Raw genomic sequence first — 18410 nt, 5'->3', positions numbered from 1 at the left:
GTAGAAAGAAGCTGTGAACGTCACTGCTCATGTAGGGGTCTCCACCATGAGGCTGTCTTGGGTCTCCGGGAGTATGGGGTGACATTAGAAATCAGAAAGGTCCTGGGGCTCAGCTTAGCTCTTGAGATTGCAAAAGCAGTGAATTACAAAGCAATTTGGGGTTAGCCTGGGTTGGCAAGCCTGAACAAAAGCCTGAGAAAAGTTGACTCACACTATCAGCTCTAGTTAAAACTCCAATTTCCTTGTTCCTTATAAGTACTTGAGGCCAGTCCTGCTGCAGTCAGACCATGCTCCTTTTGCAGGTGTGCGGTCAGAGCATTTTCACCAGGGGCTGACTCCTGTCAGCAAAGCCCTCCATGCAGCAGAAGTCAGCCTGCCTTGGTCTGCGGGTGGGATCACAGGCAGGGTAATTCCCATTTTCCCACTGCACTTGGAACTCTTGCTGCCTTTGGACACAGCTGCCTGCTCTGCTGCACCTTGTAGCAGCACACAATGGGTTTTGTCCCAGCCATTGCTGCTTTTCCACAGTGGTTTCATGCGTGCTGCTCTTCAGAGTGCAGGAAGTTTGGTGGCCCTCACTACAAAGATGTAAACCCACGTCAGAAATCCCCACTTCTCCTAGAGCTCTTCAGGCAGGTTCTTTGGCTCAGTTTGTGTGTGCTTTACAGTGTAAATGCTGGGTACCTGCTACCAGCTCAGCAAGTAGAGCATATGGGCAGGCACCTCTGGATTGGCAGTGAGTTCCTTGGGCTGTGCCACCCTGGCTGGGTGGTGGGAATCCATCAGTCCTCTCCCTGCCAGCCTGCCTTGGGCAGTGCCCTCCAAACAGGATCATCACCACCCCTGTAGCACCATCCACCCTGCTTTTATCTTCATTTCCTCCTTGCTTGTTTTTTTTTTTTTATTTTTTTCCCACCTGGGATTTCAGTGTTTGTTTGTTTGGTGTTAAGGAGGCTTTCTTGTTTGCTTTTTTAAATACCCGTTGTGACAGGCAGAGCTGAGAACAAGCCAGGTTGCTCTCTGCATCCACCCTAGAGTCTGTTTGGGAAACAATGCCAAGTAGGGGCAGGGGGTAAAGTAGAAATGCAATTGGGTTTTTCCTGGAAGACTTTCTGTCCTTGGCTGGTTATGTGGGGTGAGGGGTGAGAAGAGCTTGTCAGTGTTAGGTTCTGAAGAACAAGACCTGTTGTATCATTCTGGGGAAGGTTTCTGCAATACCAAGCACTGTAGTTCTGCTGTTGTCTGCACCATCCAGCTGCACCATCCTGACCTCAAGGAGCAGATGGCACTGCTCTTGCCTTCCTGACATGTGCCACTCTTGTTTCCTGCCAGTGTTTTCCCTCCTCTGTTGAGGAAGATGGTCTGGGGGTGAGCAGCAGAGCTGGTACATGGGCACCAGCCAGGTCTCTGCGTACATCCCTCTCATGCACTGTCTCTCACACCCTTGCATGCAGAAAGAAGGACAGCAGGGCGGGTGATCCATGGTGGGCAGGAATCTTCCACTTTATTAAAATGGAAATATTTACTGGCTGCATCAGTTGCCCAGCTGTGGTTAGTTTGCATGAGAACCATTTCCTGCAGTTAAGGAAACTATTCAGCTTTACAGCAAATCATGGAAGGAAGAGATACTACAATGTCCAAAATCCTCTCTTTGCTGAGTGGGCAAGTTTCTCACCTGAATCTCTGCCATCAAAGCACTTGGGGTGACAGGAACAGAGCTGTGCTGCAAGTAAATATCCTAAGTTCCCCTGAGGAAGGGAGGGGGGCCCAGGAGAGGGACAGTGGGAGAGCCAGGGCTGGGTGGTCAGGATGGTGCTTTAAGGGCCTTGGGGCCTTAGATGACAACTTTCTGCACTTGCTGACATCTACTTGCCAGCACCCTGTCCTGATGGTGGGATTTGACATACTGCTCAGCCCTGCAGGGAGCCAGCAGAGAAGTGATTTTTGTTGTAGTGTGTGTTTGAGTTGGGTTCTTCTGCTTGAAGCCATTAGAAATCCATTCAGCCATGCTGGAGGTCTGGGAATGGATGCCCTCCTGCTTGTCCTCTTCTGCCAGACATCATAAATACACTCCCCCTTGCAGTAGTCTCATCATCTAACACACAAGAAAAATTATCCATCAAGTTCTGAACCTTGCTTGAAAGTGGATTTTTATAGGTTGTAGGTGTAACCTGCCTTTTTAAATGGTAATTGGTAAAGGTGGTGTCTGATAATCTGCTTCCAAGGGCTGGGACAGAAGGCATGGAGGCTTTCCTGGCCTTGCAAGTTTTCCTACTGATGAAATCATGTCACCTCTGTGAGTCCACGTTTATTTCTGCAGAAGGAAAGATTTCTCTGCAGTGCCTCATGGAAAGTCACCAGATATTTTGGATAGATGCTAAGAATGTGATGGAGTGTCCAGCAGTAAATTGTCTCTGCTCTGGGAGGTGCAAAACCCTGCCATCAATCCAGAGAAGTTGTCCCAGTCTGTTGTCTTGTTTCCTCTACCCTACAGCTGAAAGGTGTGTGGGATGCCTTAGTGGAATCAGCATAATCTAAAAAAATACTCTTCTTGGTTCAAGTCTTGCAGCAGCTGCTTTGTCACACGACCCTCATTGGCAGAACAGATTATTTGCCACTGTTTAATTGGGGCTCAGTGACTGGTTTTAATTAGTGGGGAAAAAATAAGCAACTCATTTGTTATTTGCATACATCAGTGACTGTCCTCTTTCTATGTGTTTGCTCACACTATCTCCCCAAAATGTGGCATAACAAGAAGAGGGGTGAGGGAGCATTGCAGTGTTAGCTAAGAATCAGTAATACCCTGATTCATGTTCAGGGTTTTCTTCTTACAAATTGAGTCCTTCTTAAAAGTATTGATAGAGGACAGAAGTAGGGCCTTCCTGCTACAGAAGTTGTTACCCACAGCAAGAAGGATACTACAAGGCAGATGATGAAGCAGCACAAGTCTATAGTCTGTGGAACCAGCAGAAACAGAACAGCAGAGGGTTTGTGATTCCCATGGGTGGACTAAACCAGGCTAAAACTGGGGACAGTTGCTGGATCCTTGTCCAACATTTGAGTAAGTGTCCTTTGGGCTCAGTTTGTTCATTGGTGCTGAATGTGATCTGTCAGCTCCTGCAGTCTGACCCTGCTGGTCCTGCCTGCTTCTGGCCAGTCACCTTGATCTTCTTAGGCCAACTGGTGCTGGTTCAGCTGTTAAATAGTCTCCATAGGTATTTCACAAAGACAGGAGGTGCTTTCCCTAGTGTTCCTCCTCAACAGCTGCAGCATGGCTGTTGTGGATAGGAGAGGCTGATTTCCAAAGACATCCAAGATCCACTGTGTCAAGGGAAATGTGAAGGTAAACAGGAGGAGCAGCACAGAGCTCTGCCTCTGGTTAGCAGGATTGTTCTGCATGGATGGAGGAAGAAAGTGGCTTGGCAGCAGTGGAGCAGACAGATATCTCGGTGAATCACAGGTTCAACATGAGTCACTGCTGTCACAGGGTTGTGAGAAAGGCACACATCACAGGGAGCTGTGTAAGGAGCTGCGTGCTTTCCGAGGCATCTGAAGCATTCCCTCTGCTCCCAGTGCTGGTAAATGTGTCACTCATGCTATTCCCAGTTTGGATGCTGCATTTTGAGGAATATATGGGCCGATAGCCGAGAGTTCATGGAGAGCAGTGAGAGTGGTCAGAGGGCTGGAAACCATGAGGAATGAGAAAAGCTTGAAAGGACCTGGGATTGTTTAGTCTAGGAAAGAGCAAGCTGGAGGGGGGGGTGCAATATGAAAAGTTTTCGAAGACATGAAAGGCTGCTGCAAAAATGCAGGAGTGATCTATTCTTAGTAGCTTCTAGGAAGAAGATATCTAGTCATACGGCTGAGCAGGGAAATTTAGTCATTGGGGAAGACTTACATAAGTGAAAGGCTGATGAAGTACTGAAACCTCAGTGCATGTGGGATTGGTGTCAGGAGACCTTTAGAGCACCTGTCTCTGGGTGGGTGGGAGAGGAACTCACCTTGCTTTGGCTGGTGAGATGTACTATGAGACCTTTGTAGCCGTGTTCCAAATTGCTGGAAGATTATTTTCTAAAGCTTGTGATGAAGTTCACCTCTTTTAAACAGGCATACATTTCCCAGATGCTGCTGACCTTCCTGTTACAAGACATCAGAGATTACATGTGGCAGTGACACTTTATCACTGCTGTAGCAGCAATTTTCCAAGCTCCTGGTCGGGCTGCAGGCTTGCACCAAGATGGGGGGAAATGGGGGGGAAGCCTCATTGTTAAGGACAGGGATACAAAGTGTCCTCACCTGTGGTGGGACAGCAGGGGACCCAGGGCTTGCTGCTTGGTCCCTGTGTACAGCCATGCCAGATGATGCACACACACAGTCCTTGGCCTGATGACATTAGATGGTTCAGGGGAATCCCCCCACCAAGGCAGAGCTCCCCAGCACTTTTTTTCTTTTTTTTTTTTTTTTTTTTTCTGGTTCAGGGGCAGCCTTTGGCTGTGCTTTTTAATTGTGAAAATTCAGAGCATGTCTTCGTGTCCTAAATAGGCGATTGTCCTGATCCTCATCCCTGGGATCCATTATGTCTTAGCAAATTACTTTCTCTCTTTTAAATGCCTTAGTGATTAAAGATGCCACAGCAGATACCCTTAATGAGTACAAAAAGGGTAATAATTCCTCTTGTTGGCACTGAATGCAATTAATCAAGCCCCTTTACTTGCTTTTTAAACAGATGAGGCATTTAAGGCCAAGCAAGTTTTTAATTGGACTTTAATGTTTCTCATTTACTTCATTTTGGCACAAGCGTAGGAATTCCCACCCCCAGGTTTGCTGGATTTATTCAGGGTGATAAAAGGCTCAGCATGGAATGAAGACTCAGCAGCAGACTCAAACATGTCCTTCAGCCTGTGCCTGGCCCTATTGCCTGGCCCAGGCTTGGTCCTGCTGCAGCAGCACAGAATTGTCTTGACAGGAGCAGAACCAGGTTATCCAGCCCTGAGCCAGTTTCCAGCATGGGGCTGACACTGGATATTAATATTTCTGGAGTAGTTGTCTATGCAAGGGTGAAACATAGCCTGCCCTTTTTTATCAGGTTCCCTTGCCTTGAAGGAACTGTTGACTTGTATTCTTGTGATTATTTAGATGCCATTGATGGAGGTCCATATCATAGCCCAGACTCTGTAGCTTCAAACAAGGGGTGAATTATATGTTTTGAGCAATATTCCTGAGATCTATGGCCAAGAGGACATACAGAAGCCTTGAGCACCATTACAGACGGATGTGCGCATCCAGATGTTGTTAATTTATGCCAGGAATTGCCATGGAAGAAGGGATACACTGTAAGCAGCCCTTACCTGATTTGCAGCTCCTGCTCCCCGAAGCCAGCACCACCTCTTCTTCCAGCTCTGGCCATGGACTATCTTGCCTTTGGTTCCCTTTTCTCCCATCAGTTCTCCACTGTGGTTTGGGCACAGCAGGGGCCTGTCAGCTGGTCGTGCAGAGACATGTTCAGCAGCCCAGCTTGGCCCTTTGGCTCCTGTCCCAGCTCAGCTCTTCCCCACCAGCAGCCAACAGCCCAAGGTTCAGCCAAGAAGGATCAGTCTCAGCATGTGTGAGCCTGCCTCTGAGCCTGCTTGTCACTCTGCAGGGCAGAGATTGCTCTAACACCCAGGAAAGATCCCAGAACTTTCAGTTGGGTTTTTCCAGGTGTGTGCTGTGTCCTTTGCAGTCAGACCTGTCTGGTTTTCAACTGACAGTGACTTTGGACTTCCACCCACGGAAAGGTCAGTGGATGCAGAGGAGCTGTGGGTGTCCTTGGATAGGTGACATGGCTCTTAGGTCATTGGGGATTTTTGTCCCCAAAAAACATTTAGGAGAAATCTATGGACAAGAGACAACACCCTCCATTTCTACATCCCTGCTTTTCCCACTTCAACAGTAGGAAAATCTTAAGCCCAAGTGTGTCAGAAAAGTTAAGTATATTCAGAGAAATGTGTTATTGAATACCTTGTGTTAATTTAAACACCTTCTGCCTGCCAGGCTTGGGACAGAGGAGCTTTGCCAGCTGGATCAGCCATAGCACTTCCCTAGATCTGTTTCAGGGCATCTTTAAGGCCTCCCAGTGCAGCATAGGGAACTGCTCTGCACGACCACCGGGCTCTGCTTTCCAGGCAGCTGCACAGCAGGGAATGCCATGGGGGATACTTGCCCAATATTTTATTTGGTTCATCCTTATTCTTCGTCGTATCTCTTTTCCTCTGACTCCCTCAAATATTGAACATGCATCTGATACTGGGTTTGGTGGTTGAGCAAGGCATATGTAGTCCTGGATAGCCAGAGGTGGGAACCAGGTCTCTCCGATTTTATCTTGTGCTGAGAACATCTTTGGCCATTTTGCCCCCTTACACCACTTTCCCGCAACCTACAAATAAGGATACTTGGAGCCATCATGCCTTGAAAAGTAAGGCAGAACTGGAGGCTGAGCAAGAATCAAGGTTTTATTGTGTGATCATAGTGTTAATGGCTGTAGACATCTTAATGAGATGTTCAGGGATAAAGGCGAGTCAAAGAGCATCCAGCTTGTTCTGTATCCCCACAGACTGAACAACTGCTGGCTGTTGCCTGTGCTCCAGCCAACGGCAGGGACTGAAGAAAATAAGAGGCCCACATCCTGGGACATTTCTGCTCCTCTGGCTGGTATTGAAGAGGGGCAGGCAGCCTTGTCCAGTTGCTATGGAGCCTGCCAAGATGTCCTTAATCTCAAATATATCTATGTCAGGAAGCTGCAGCCCCAAGTGACTCTAGCCAGCCATTCTTTCATTGAGAGTCTTCTGGCTGAGGCTTACAGAGTTGTCATTTTCTTTGATTTAATTCCATATAAACTGCAGAATTATTTTCCTTTAGAGGCTTGCAAATTACGGAAGAATAAACCATGCTAATGATCCGATAAGGACAACTTTGGATACGTTCCCAAGGACGGCTACCCCTGGGCAGGAGTGTGCTCAGAGAGCACTGATGGAGAGCAATTTGCCATGCTCACCTGGCTGCCCTCCTTGGGCCCCCCTTCCCGAATTCCTTCATCTCTCAGGAACGAGAGTAATTTCCTCTCTGGCTTCTTGCAGAGGCAAAGGCCCTGCAGACCTGAAGTTATCTCTGGAATGTGTGTAAACATGAGTTCAATGGGATGTTGTTTGCCCCCCATTCCTGGGGGGGTTTAAGAAGGGTTAATACAAGTTTGTTTTATGGGTTCCTATCCCTGAGAATTGTCTTCCTTAGAGGGCAGCTCGGCTGACCTGAGCTCCTGTGTGTGCATTTCCCAGCATAAAGGGGAGATTTGGGGGCCCCACTGCATGGGTGGGATTTCACTCCTCTAAGAACAAGGGATGAAAGACCAAAGTGGTCTTCCTGACAAACAGGGACTCAGAGATGGTATGGGATCACTGCACATGCGCTGGGACTCAATGTACAGCTAACAGGATTTAGGTGATGTTTGGACAGAAACAAATCAGGAGAAGGGTGGGGGTTACAGGCAGTTCTGTGCTCCCATCTTCAAAGAGTATTAAAACGTAAGCAGAGACACAAAACCTTAGAAGTGATGTATGGTCTGGGGCAAAATGCATTTCAATGAGAGGCATAAGGAACTCTTATCTGTTTGCATTAAAATAATTCAGATGTAAGTTCATTAGTGGTGTACAAGTATGTCACTAATATGACTCGCCTGGAGACCAAAGTGTTCTCAAATTTAGAATAAGGAGCAGCAACCAGAACCTAAAACTAGAGAAAATCAAACATTAATACCAATGAAATGGTTAATTCCTAGATGTGTTGTCAGCGCTGGTGACGCACTGAGGCTGGATGCCTTCCAGAAAACAACACTTTAACTGAAGACAAAGAACCAGACTTAGCACAGAGGTGATCAGTGGAATGGTTTGGCCTGGTATATACAAGGGGTCAAACTAGATGATTTAATGATCTCTTTTGGCCTGAAAGCTCTCTGTTCTCTTAAGAAGATAAATGAAAAAGCCCTTTCACAAAAACCAAGCACTTGAGATATGTGTGTAATGAACTCTGCTGCTTCCAGGGGAACAGCAGAGCAGGATCTGCAGGAAGCGTGACCTTGCTGCCTGCAGGCTGCCTGGAGTTGGTGGCCATCTGTTTGGTGGCGGTGGCTCACCACCATCGAAGCCACCACTTCACGTGTGATGTTTCTTAGCTTTGTTTTTAATTGCCATCTCCCTGCATTCAACCAACATTTGCTCCTTAATCTCCGTCAGGGTGAAGAGGCCAAGCGGTATGAGTAGCCTCCTGGGGAAGATCGGTGCCAAAAAGCAGAAGATGAGCACACTGGAGAAATCTAAACTGGACTGGGAGAACTTCAAGGAGGAGGAGGGGATTGTGGAGGAGTTGGCAATCCATAACCGAGGGAAAGACGGGTAAGAGGGACTTTATCTAATAGTAGTCCAGAATTTTCCACCACTTCCTTTACATGTGGGAAGCCCGTTGCTGGCTACACAGTTCAAAAACCCATGGGATTTCTTAAGGATTTATTCTAGGGATACATAAAGCCAGTAGCTGCTGGCTTTATGTATCCCTATGATGCCAGTAGCATCACAGGGGACAGGTAAGTCTGCAAACACCTATCACTCTCTGCTAACAACCTTGTGAGTTCTCTAAGTCCAGCCAATGTCTGGCTTTATCATCTGTTCTGCTTGTGGCACAGAGTATGAATTAGTCTAATGCAGGCCCCTCCATGAGAAAACACAATTGCCTCTGTCCTGTTTTCTTTTTTTCAGTTTGGGAGGGTTTTGTTCTGTTCTTCAAATGACATATTTCAGCTGCATCTGTCCTCCTTCCTCCCACATAAAGATCCATGTAAACCCGGAACAGCTGGCAAGGTGCATTAAGGATTATGGCAGCACTGGGCGTTGGTTGTGTGCTTCAAGCAATGCTCACTCCAATGAAGTTAATGGAAGTATCATAAACGTAAATGGTGATGCTGTAAATAAAACAGAAAGCTAATAACATGCACTGCAGGGAGTGATAATGAGATCAGAAGCAGCATTTCCACTACAAGTGCTTTGCTAAGCTCTGGGAAAACATAACTGGCTTAGTGGACAGCTCATAAAATGTAGATTTTATTATAAGCTGTTCTTTTACTCTGCAGGAAAAACTCAAAGCTTCTGCATTCCAACAGATTGGTTTTTTTCTAATTTAAACAGATACTTTATAACCATCAAACTATCAAATAGATATTTTCATTTTGGTCTTGCACCCTTCCACAGCACACCTTCTCCATCAAATCTCCCCTGGTTTGTTTCTGGTCACATGCCCTTGAAAAATAGAGCAATTCAGTAGGAGTGCTGGAGAGGGGCAGCTGTTCCTCTGAGATCCCTGAAGTCCAAGAAGGTGATGATTTACACAACACACAGGTGTGGCAGTGCAGTGTTTTGTGTCATCACTCGTGTGCCCAAACCCAGTACTGTTCTTGGTCAGTGCTGTTTCCTTTCCCATCCCATCCAAGCAGGACAGCTTGCTCTTCATGCCTGGCAAACCTTTCCGAAGACACTCGCGTGATGGTCTCTGGAGGCTAAAGAAGGGATCAGCACATGGAAAAGATGAGAAAGCAAAGCAGCAATTTTAAGAGCATCTTTAATCTTGGACAGCTTTGGGTATTGCTGCCTGTCACATCCCAGGCTAGAAAATCTGCTGAGCTCTTTGCAAGTGGTTTTTGTCATTAAACCAATGAGGAACATAATGCCAGGATAACTTCAGGCACTCCTTATGAATATGTTTATACTAGTCAGGCATGTAGTGTGAAGGGATCAACCAAGCTCACTGGGAATTACTTCCACCTTCAAGGTAAAGGGAGAAGGGAGGAGCACCGATGGAAGCACAGCCCACTGCATTTCTGCTTACAGGCCACCTCGGTGTGAGGGGTGCAGTACCCTCGGAGAGCAGCCATCCCGCCTGGGCGGCAGGTCACACAGACACAGCTGCTGCCGGCCTCAGGTCATTTCACAGGAGCCTGTTGTCCCTTCTGCAGCTGCCTCTTCTCCTTTAATAATGTCAACTGTGCTCACCCTTCAGTGGGCAATCATTTACACATCTCTATAAAAATTGTAATGAGCTGTTGTTAACCCTTCAACCCAGGCAGGTGAGAGCAGGGCGCTGCCTTTAATCCCTGGTGCTGTTGGAAACCTCTGCTCCCCCCGTGTCCTGCTGTGTGATTGTAAATGTCTGCCTGACAAGGAAAGCTACAGCCCACTCCTGGAGATGTTTGCTCAGTGCCACACATCCTTTGCACTTACAGAGATACAGTCCATGTGTATCTCAAGGAAGGCAGGAATCATTACTTTTTGCTCGAGAGGAAAGGCAGGCTGAATTCCTTTATTGTGCTAACCCTGTAGAAGCTGCTGCAGCCCAGAGCTCCTCGTACCTCCCTTACCCTTCTCCAGCAGCCACACATGCTTGGCCAGAACAGGGCAGCCAGTAGAGCAGTGGGGCTGTGGCATCTTTCTGCTGCCAGTGCCAGTTATCAGCCAGTCACAGCCTGGGCTTAGAATTCCTGAGAAAGAGGGGACATGTGCTGCCCCATGGCTCTGTCCTCCCTTGCCTCTGATTTTCCACCCCTTGTACACCCAGCCCCCATCCAGTGATTTGCATTTCCTTAGGTATAGAATGTGGCTTTTACAGCCTAGCAGTATCAGGTCCTGAGGGCCTGTCCTGGATTTGACAGGAGGGGCTGGAGTAAGGAGCAGACACAGCTATCCCCTTTGCTGTTCATCTCTCTGATGTGCTTTATAAATGGAAATGTGTAGTGGCCTCTTAATTGGGCCACCTTTGTAGGGCAGCCCCATGGGGGAGCAGCCGGCCCCGTGCACTCCTGCACCGGGTGACTGATGGTGACTGACAGGGGACAGGCAGCACCAGAGACCCTCCCCAGAGCAGCTTGCAGCTGCCCTTGTTAGCAGTGACAGCCTTGCTCCCGATGGATTTACTTTGCTCTGCTGTGGATCACAGCTGCCCTGTTTCCAGGCGGGTTGATAATTTACAGGAAGGTATTGATTCAGGTAGCAAAGGTTGTTTAGACAAGTGCAGATCGGGTGTTTGTGCCTCACTCATGTACTTTGCACTGTGTTTGGTGGTGCCTTGGTGTCGGCTGCACAAAGCTGGCTGAGCACAGAGAGAGCTGCAGCTCCAGCACAGGCTTCAGAGCGTGGAGGGGCTTGTGCCAGCCCTGCAGCTTTCCTGCTCATGTCTGTCTGCACCTCCAGCCCCTGTGTGCCTGCAGCACAAGCCAGCCTGGCTCCACAAGCCCCAGTGTACACCCAGGTAGTGCCTGGGGGGTCTACTCTGGTACCTACAGCACGTTGCTGTGACCTGCCAAGGACAACGCCATGGGATGACGTCGCAGTTCCTCCTCTGTGCAGGGCTGCTGGCTGTAGCTGTGAGACCACATTCCTGGTTCATGATCCGTACGGATCCCCCACAGGAGCCAGGCCCTGCCCACCAGAGAGGCACAGCACTCAGGGAGGAAGAGGAGGAGAAAGAGACTGACCCCTTGCTGGGGTTGATAGATGGGTGTCGCAGAGGGGACCAAAGAGCTTCAGATTCAGTAGGTTGGGCTGTTGCTGCCCAGGTCATTGGGCTGTTCCCAGATGAACATTAGTAACTCCTGTCCTTGTCTTCCCAGCTGGGGTTGTGGTTGGTGTTTACCAGTGAAGGAGGAGGAAAAACCACACACCCAGCAATATGACACTGAGCACATACAGCATGACCCCTCAGCTTCCTTCCTGTGGCCTCTCTGAGCCCAGCCCCAGGAGCCAGTCACCTCCCTGCTTACAGGGATGAAGGGAAGCGACACTGCCCTGCCTGCCTTTCCTGAACCAGTGTGGGGAGGGGGCCTCAGTGCACAGCCCTCCTCCAACAGTGAAGGGCAGAGGCCACAAAAATACCTCCTTCCAGCCAACTCTTTGCCTGCATTGCGCTGTGCTGGTCCCTGCCCCTCGCAGCCAGCGGAGATGAGCTGACCCAGTTGTGTCAGCACAAGACAGGCTGGAGCTGCGATGGGAATGGGGTGGCAGCAGGAATGCATGGGGCTGTTCACTCGCTGAAATGGATCTGGATTCATTCATTTCCAGTGATGACTGGATGAGCAGGAGTGTCAGGGCTGTCCCTTGCAGCAAGGGCAAAGGCTCCCTGCTGGGAGCACATTCAGTACAGGTTCAATAGTTGTAGCGAGAAGAGTTGGAGAATCACAGAATGGTTCAGGTTGGAAAGGGCCTTTTAAGGGCCAACTAATGCATCCCCCAGCAGTGAGCAGGGATTCTGTATCTAGGTCAGATTGCGTAGAGCCCCATCCAGCCTGACCTTACAGGGACCTCAGTACCAAATCTTCATCTGTCTCAGAGAGACCACTAGTAGGAGAGGCCTTCAACCTTTCCGTGTGGGTCTTAGGCATTTTCATGCACACTGCCAGCCACCCAGCAGCCTGGAAAACCTGCAGAGCCTGAGATGCTCATCGTCCCTTATGCTTTGGTCTTGCTTTCAAGCAGTGGGTTGCTCTGGTGAGCAGGAAAAGCAGTGACTGACAGAACAGCCAAATTCAGTGGTTCCCCACATGAGTTTAATGACCTTGTCGTGGTAGTCCAGTGTTTGCCACCCTGGAACAAATGCAAAACAATTGTGATGATTCAATTACAGCTCCTGTTTTGAATTGCAATTTCACTCCCTCTGTAGGTTAATTAGTAGCACAGCCCCAGGCTGTCTGTGGCAAGGGTTTGCAGTGAAGTACATTAAAATTCAGCTGCATGCCATTAATGAGCAGCAAGGTGCTTTTCCAGGCACAGGACTGCCTTCTTCCTCGCAGCACTCAGGTGCTGTGCTGAGGGGCAGCACTAAATACTCAGTGGTGGTTAGGAGCTGGTCTGTGGCTGGGAAACCCCTGGCCTGCATCCCTGAGCTGCTGCAGGCTTTCTGGGTGATACTTTTTGCATACCTAAATGGTCCCTGTGCCTGTTCCTGGCTTGTATCATGGGCCTCCAGCTTGTATTGAAAGTTGTGGTTGGGTTTGAGATGCTTTGCTGGGTGGTGCAAAGGCCTGCTCTGATCCCCTTCAAGGCATCTGTGGAGGACATTTCTCAGCTCTAGGAGAAGAGCTGAGACCAGAATCAGCACATTCAGTTCTCTAGCCTGTGTGACCACCAGACCTCTGGGAGTCCCCCAGATGACAGCCAGCAGGCCACAGAGCAGTTCTGGTGTCCAGAGGAGACGTTCAGTGGAATGATCAGTTCATGGAAAGAGAGGGAGGAGAGACAGATGATGCTTTCCCTCCGTGCACGTCCCTTCGGGTGGAATTTGCCCCAGGCTGGGGGCCACACAGGCTGCCATGGGCACTGCTCACAGCCTCTGCCTCTGCCTCCCTGCAGGTACATCGAGAGGAAAGCGTTCCTGGAGCGCGTGGATCACAGACAGTTCGAAATCGAACGCGACATCAGACTGAGCAGGATGAAGCCCTGACGTGCTGGGGGTGGCTGTGGGGGATCTTGCTCCCTTCTGTGCCCCAGGGCTGGCTGGGGGCTGCCGGCCACCAACAACCACCAAGCACGGAAACTGTTCTCTACCCAAGACTCAGCCTGTATGTCTCAACATACAGGATTTTCCTTTTACTGTAATAATTTGGGGAGGGTATTTGTCAATGGACAGGAGGCACGTTGAGGGTTAAATGGCCCAGCAGCTGATGGAAAACATCGGTGCAATTCTGGCAACAACTTTCCAAGGAGAAGTGGTGGCATCCATCCTTTACCAATCCCAAGTGCTTCTGGCGGCAGGAGGAGTCACCAAGGCTGGGAGAGTACTGGCATGTCTGGGGGAGAGTGGAGCTGCAGGAAGGTTTCATGGCTGCTGTACGTACACAGGCTGTGGGCTGGAGCCCTTTTGCCTGCTCTGCCAGCCCCGCAGCACTCCTTGCCCCTCCGCCCTCTGCTCCTGTCCAGACAAAGCCAAACTGTCTGTACTTGTTCGTGGGGTCTGATGATGCTGGGGGGGGTTAAGCAAGCTGGTGAAGAAATCCTTCCTTGTTCACACTGTCAGGAAGATGGGAGCAGCTGCAGCAGGCAGGAAGGGCCAGGATCTGAGTGTTCACGTGAATAAAGTATTCCATCCCAACACTCTTGTGTGCTGGCAGTGTGATTTGTGCGGGAAGCAGAGGACAAAGAAATTAAGGATCACATATAGTAAGGAGTGTCTGACAGGAGTCATAAAAACCTCTATCAGAGGTACCTAGTGTGTGCCCTGATAGCAGCCTGGGCATTGAATCCCTTTCCCTCCTTATTACTGAGGCTGGTGGTACAGTGAAACCCAGAACTGGGGGTGACAAGGTCAATGTAGTCCTGTAGCAGTGCTGCAGGAGTAAGGAAACTCATCCCAAAGCATGGCCACACAGGGACATTCAGCAAGTGCAGCTGCCTGGGAGGGCAGGCCAAGGCGCCTGGGTGTGGAACGAGCAGCTGGAGACCAGTAACACACCGTCATCGTGGCCGTCCCTGCTGGCCTGCCTCTGGTGGAGCTGGGCAGCTCCTGATGTCTGGCCTGTGCACATCCTTGGAGTAGAGGTACCATCAGCATTTCCCCACAGGATGCTTTGGGCCCACTTGGTGGGGCAGCCCGTGCTGGTGCTGTGCTGGGGGGAAGCAGCACAAGCCCCGTCCTTCCTGCCCACAGGGTGAGTGATGCCGTCACTGCCCGTGGCCCCTTGCCTGTGGCTCTGAGCACAGTCTGAGCCTTCGGCTCATGTGTCTGCTGCTGAGTCAGCCCCTGCTCTGTGGCCTGCAGGATAGACCAGAACAAAACACCACGTGCTCAGGGGAGCTGCAGCCTTTGGCGCCTTGTTCTATACAGAATCAGCTGTAATGGACCTGCTTGAACAAGCCTGAAATGGGACAGAAACAAAACAACAGAGTGATTACATGTTTTCATCTCCAAACACTTCCAAGCCAGTTGCTGCTCTGGCTTAGGTTGCAAAAACAACCAGAGTCCCTGTGCAGGGTACCGTGTGGGGATCTCTCAGCCTGGGGCTCCTGAGTGGCAGAGAATGGCCCTGGCAGGACCTCAGTGGGGGCTGTGGAGCAAGGCAGGTGCTGCTGCAGTAGTTGGACTGCTCTCCTGCTTGGAATGGTAGTGCTGGACCATTTCCAGTGCCTTCTCTCCTTGTGTGCTGTCCTGCCCTCCTTACAGGGTCTCTCCCAACAGGGACCCCAAGGCAGCCCAGGCTTGTTTTCCTGCAGATCCCCAAAGATGGTGAGATGCCGAGGCAGCCACAAGTAGGGCTGGCAGGGCTGGACCTGCTGTGAGTGCTAAGCATGCAGCCAGGGAAATGATTTGCCTATTGCTCTGCTGTTTCTGAGCAGTGAAGAGGGAATATTTGGGAACATCTCTGCCCTGTGCCCCCCTTGACTCTGATGCTAGGCAGCAGCAGGGAAGGGTCATGTCACCCCTGCACATGGTGGGACCCCATGGCATCTGGCTTCTGGGAGCTGCTGACCAAAACTTTTTCTGCAGTGTGAGTATCCCTGCTGCATTCTAGTGCCCTTTCTGTTCCAGCAGCTGGGCAGCACCAAATAGGTAAGTGGAAAATAATTCTGTGCACCGTACCATGAGCAAGAGCAGAATGGAGATGCAAAAAGTACCCTTAGAGATCCCAAAGACCAGAGGCACCAAACCCAGCTTTGTTTTTAAAACCATTAAAGAGCTCCAGGCTGTGTCCATAGTGAGTCCTGCAGCTGCATCTGGCTCTGGATGGTTTGGGGGTGGCTTTGGATTCACATGTACACTAATGGTGTGTTAGAGGAATGTGGCCAGCACAACCTCCCCTGGCATGCTGGTGAACTGGGAAAATTGATGACCCCTAGTTTACAGGATCCTGCCTGCCAGCCCCAGCTATGCTCTTCAGAAACCCTCCAGAGTTTTTTTCTTCTCTTCAGCTGAGCAAATGTAGAAAATCTTGAAATCTTGGAAGCAACCTGACCTTCTGGAAAGGTGCAGTGTAATGGCCGAGAGCCTCGACTCCCCTCTCTGCTGGGCTCCCCAGCTCGTGGCAGCATGGTGTGCCCAGCTCAGCTTGAGGATGCTGGGCTGCAGTGCCAGCTCCTAGCCCAGCAAGCTGGGACAGGCTTGGTGGGATGGCCGGGAGGCAGCCTCCAGCCTGGGCTGATTCCTGGCTTCCTCCATGCTCCCAAGCGTCCCGCGTTTTTGCTGGGTTGGATCATGTATTCCTCGCCTCTCTTTCCTGAAGACGAGGAGTGATTTACAGGTCTCCAGAAAATACAGCTTGGCTGCTTTGGAAGGAAAAAAAAAATCCAACCAAAACCCCTCTCTGCTTGCTATTTCCATTGCTCAGTCGCCTTCCCACGAAGGGGGGTGGCCCCAGGACCCACCAGCCCTCAGTGTCCCCACCAGCCCTTGATGGCCCTGCACTTTCTGCGAGGAGCAATGTTCTCAGATGTGGGTCCATCTTTTGAGACATTCCCACTTTGAGCTGTGTTCTCAGGGAAGGTCCTGTGTTCTCCATGGGTTGGAACCCACCTTGGGCATTTGCTTGGGGTAATTTTGGCCCTATAAGGAGTCCCTCATGGCCAAAGCATCACCTCGCCCCAAGGAGCTCCCCCTTCCCTGGCCGCCTGAAGGGGCCCCTTGTGCAGCTGAGCCCCAAACAAGGCTCCAATTGTGTCCTGATGGTCAGGGCTTCTGTCGCAGCATCCCTGTGCTGGGGCCATGGGTAAAACCAGCTGTGTCCAACCCACCCCCACAGGCTCAGCTTTACGGATCTGCTGGGGTTTGTGGGGGCTGCTATGGGGCCACGGGAATCGTGACAGGGAGGTAACACTGCATTTAAAGCTGCTTCAGTGAAAGGGATGCAGGAATAAATGTTAGCTCTCAACATGGGAGGAGATTGAATGCTGGTTGGCTGCGGGTGCATCCCATAGCCCCAGGCTGTGCCAAGGACCACAAGGGGATTCATGGACAGAGCTGCCATGGGGCAAAATGTGGCCGCTGGGAGAAGAAGGGGCCAGAGTGTGGAGCTGACCCTAGGAGCAGGGGCAGAAGGGGCAGAGCTGGTGCCTGAAAGGTGATACTGGCAGCATCATATCCCCTTTTCCAAGATGTTTTCAGCCTCTTCCCACCTCCCCTTCAGAGTAATGTCCCACCCAGCAGTACAGCGGGATTCTGTTTACAGTGTTTCCAAAACTAATGGGGAGTAATGGAATGGCCTGTGGGTCTCCTACCCCATTTGAGGGTCTCCACCCCAGGGCACCCCTAGGGCTGGTTGTGGGTGCTGGGATGGCACAGCCAGCCCTTCCTGTGTCAGCCCATCCCACTCCCAGCAGTGAGCCCCAGCCGAGGGCGAGGATCTGTGCCAGCCCTCACTGGGGGATGAATGGGGAGACAAACAGAGCTGCTACTGTTGGGGCAGCCTGAGGCCTGCAGTCTGTCTTGGCTTTGCTGGAGATGAGGGGGTGCCCCACCATCCTGCTCTTCAGAAAGGCAAGCAGCCTCCCCCAGCAGCTTCTCTCCACAGCTAACCAACCCAGTGCCACAGAGAAGCACAGGGATAAATCCTGGTTGTGATCCTGTTGGGTCCCGTGATATTACAAGCCAAGAGAAATGTCCTCATTATTTCCAGAATATTGAAGTCTAATAAATCCTGTCCTGCCTTATAGGATTTATTTCTTCATTCATTGCTAGGAGACTCAGTCCTGTGTAATCCTATTGCTGCTCCAGGAGGTGGGGAGTGGCTTTCTGAAGCACAGATCTGGCAGGGCTGTGGGCAGGAGCAGCAAGCCCCAGCTGAAGCTGCTGGTCCTGGCAAACATCCCACTGCCAGCCCATTTCCTGGTATGTCCCACTGTCCCAGCGCTGTGCCCTGTGTTTGATTCACCAAAATTAATCTCATCCAATGGTTGGGGCATGGCAGGGCCAATGGGACATTAATTGGCTGCTAGCCAATTAATATGGCAAGGCTCAGCACAGCCTGCTCCCCCTGTCCATTGTACATCTGCTATGCTCCCCCAAATCTCACTTTGGTGTGCTACACCTTTTCACACCATATCCAGCAGGAAAAGCTGCAAAAATTCAGGAATAGCCAGGCCCAGCACAGCCAGTCCCCTGCAGCCACAGCCTGCCCGTGCAGAGCCAGCCGTGCCTGGCTCACCATACACCAGGGACTCTCTGAAAGACAATGATGGACACATGAATATGGCTGGAAATTTTGCCACTGAAGTGTTTTCCATAGCAACCGTTGCTGGGGCAACCTGCATCCCAAGGAGCATCCATCCCAAAACACCCAGCCCTATGTCCAGTGGAGCTGGCAGGGAATCATGGCATGGGACTGGTGGGACCCTCACCACCAGCAGCAGCAC

General features: G+C 50.5%; 1 protein-coding gene across 1 annotated transcript in view; it reads left to right on the top strand.

Annotated features, from left to right (window-relative positions):
* Window positions 1-14162, top strand: part of CFDP1 (craniofacial development protein 1) — a 61762-nt gene extending 47600 nt beyond the window's left edge. The window contains 2 exon segments of the mRNA XM_066327783.1: window positions 8268-8426; window positions 13422-14162. Coding sequence (XP_066183880.1) covers window positions 8268-8426; window positions 13422-13512 — 250 coding nt within the window. The 3' untranslated portion in view covers window positions 13513-14162.
* The last annotated feature ends 4248 nt before the right edge of the window (window positions 14163-18410 follow it).

The sequence above is a fragment of the Sylvia atricapilla genome, chromosome 12 (assembly GCF_009819655.1).
Source record: "Sylvia atricapilla isolate bSylAtr1 chromosome 12, bSylAtr1.pri, whole genome shotgun sequence".
Taxonomy (NCBI): domain Eukaryota; kingdom Metazoa; phylum Chordata; class Aves; order Passeriformes; family Sylviidae; genus Sylvia; species Sylvia atricapilla.
Note: the sequence above shows the minus strand (reverse complement) of the source record. Positions and strands in the feature narration are given on the sequence as shown.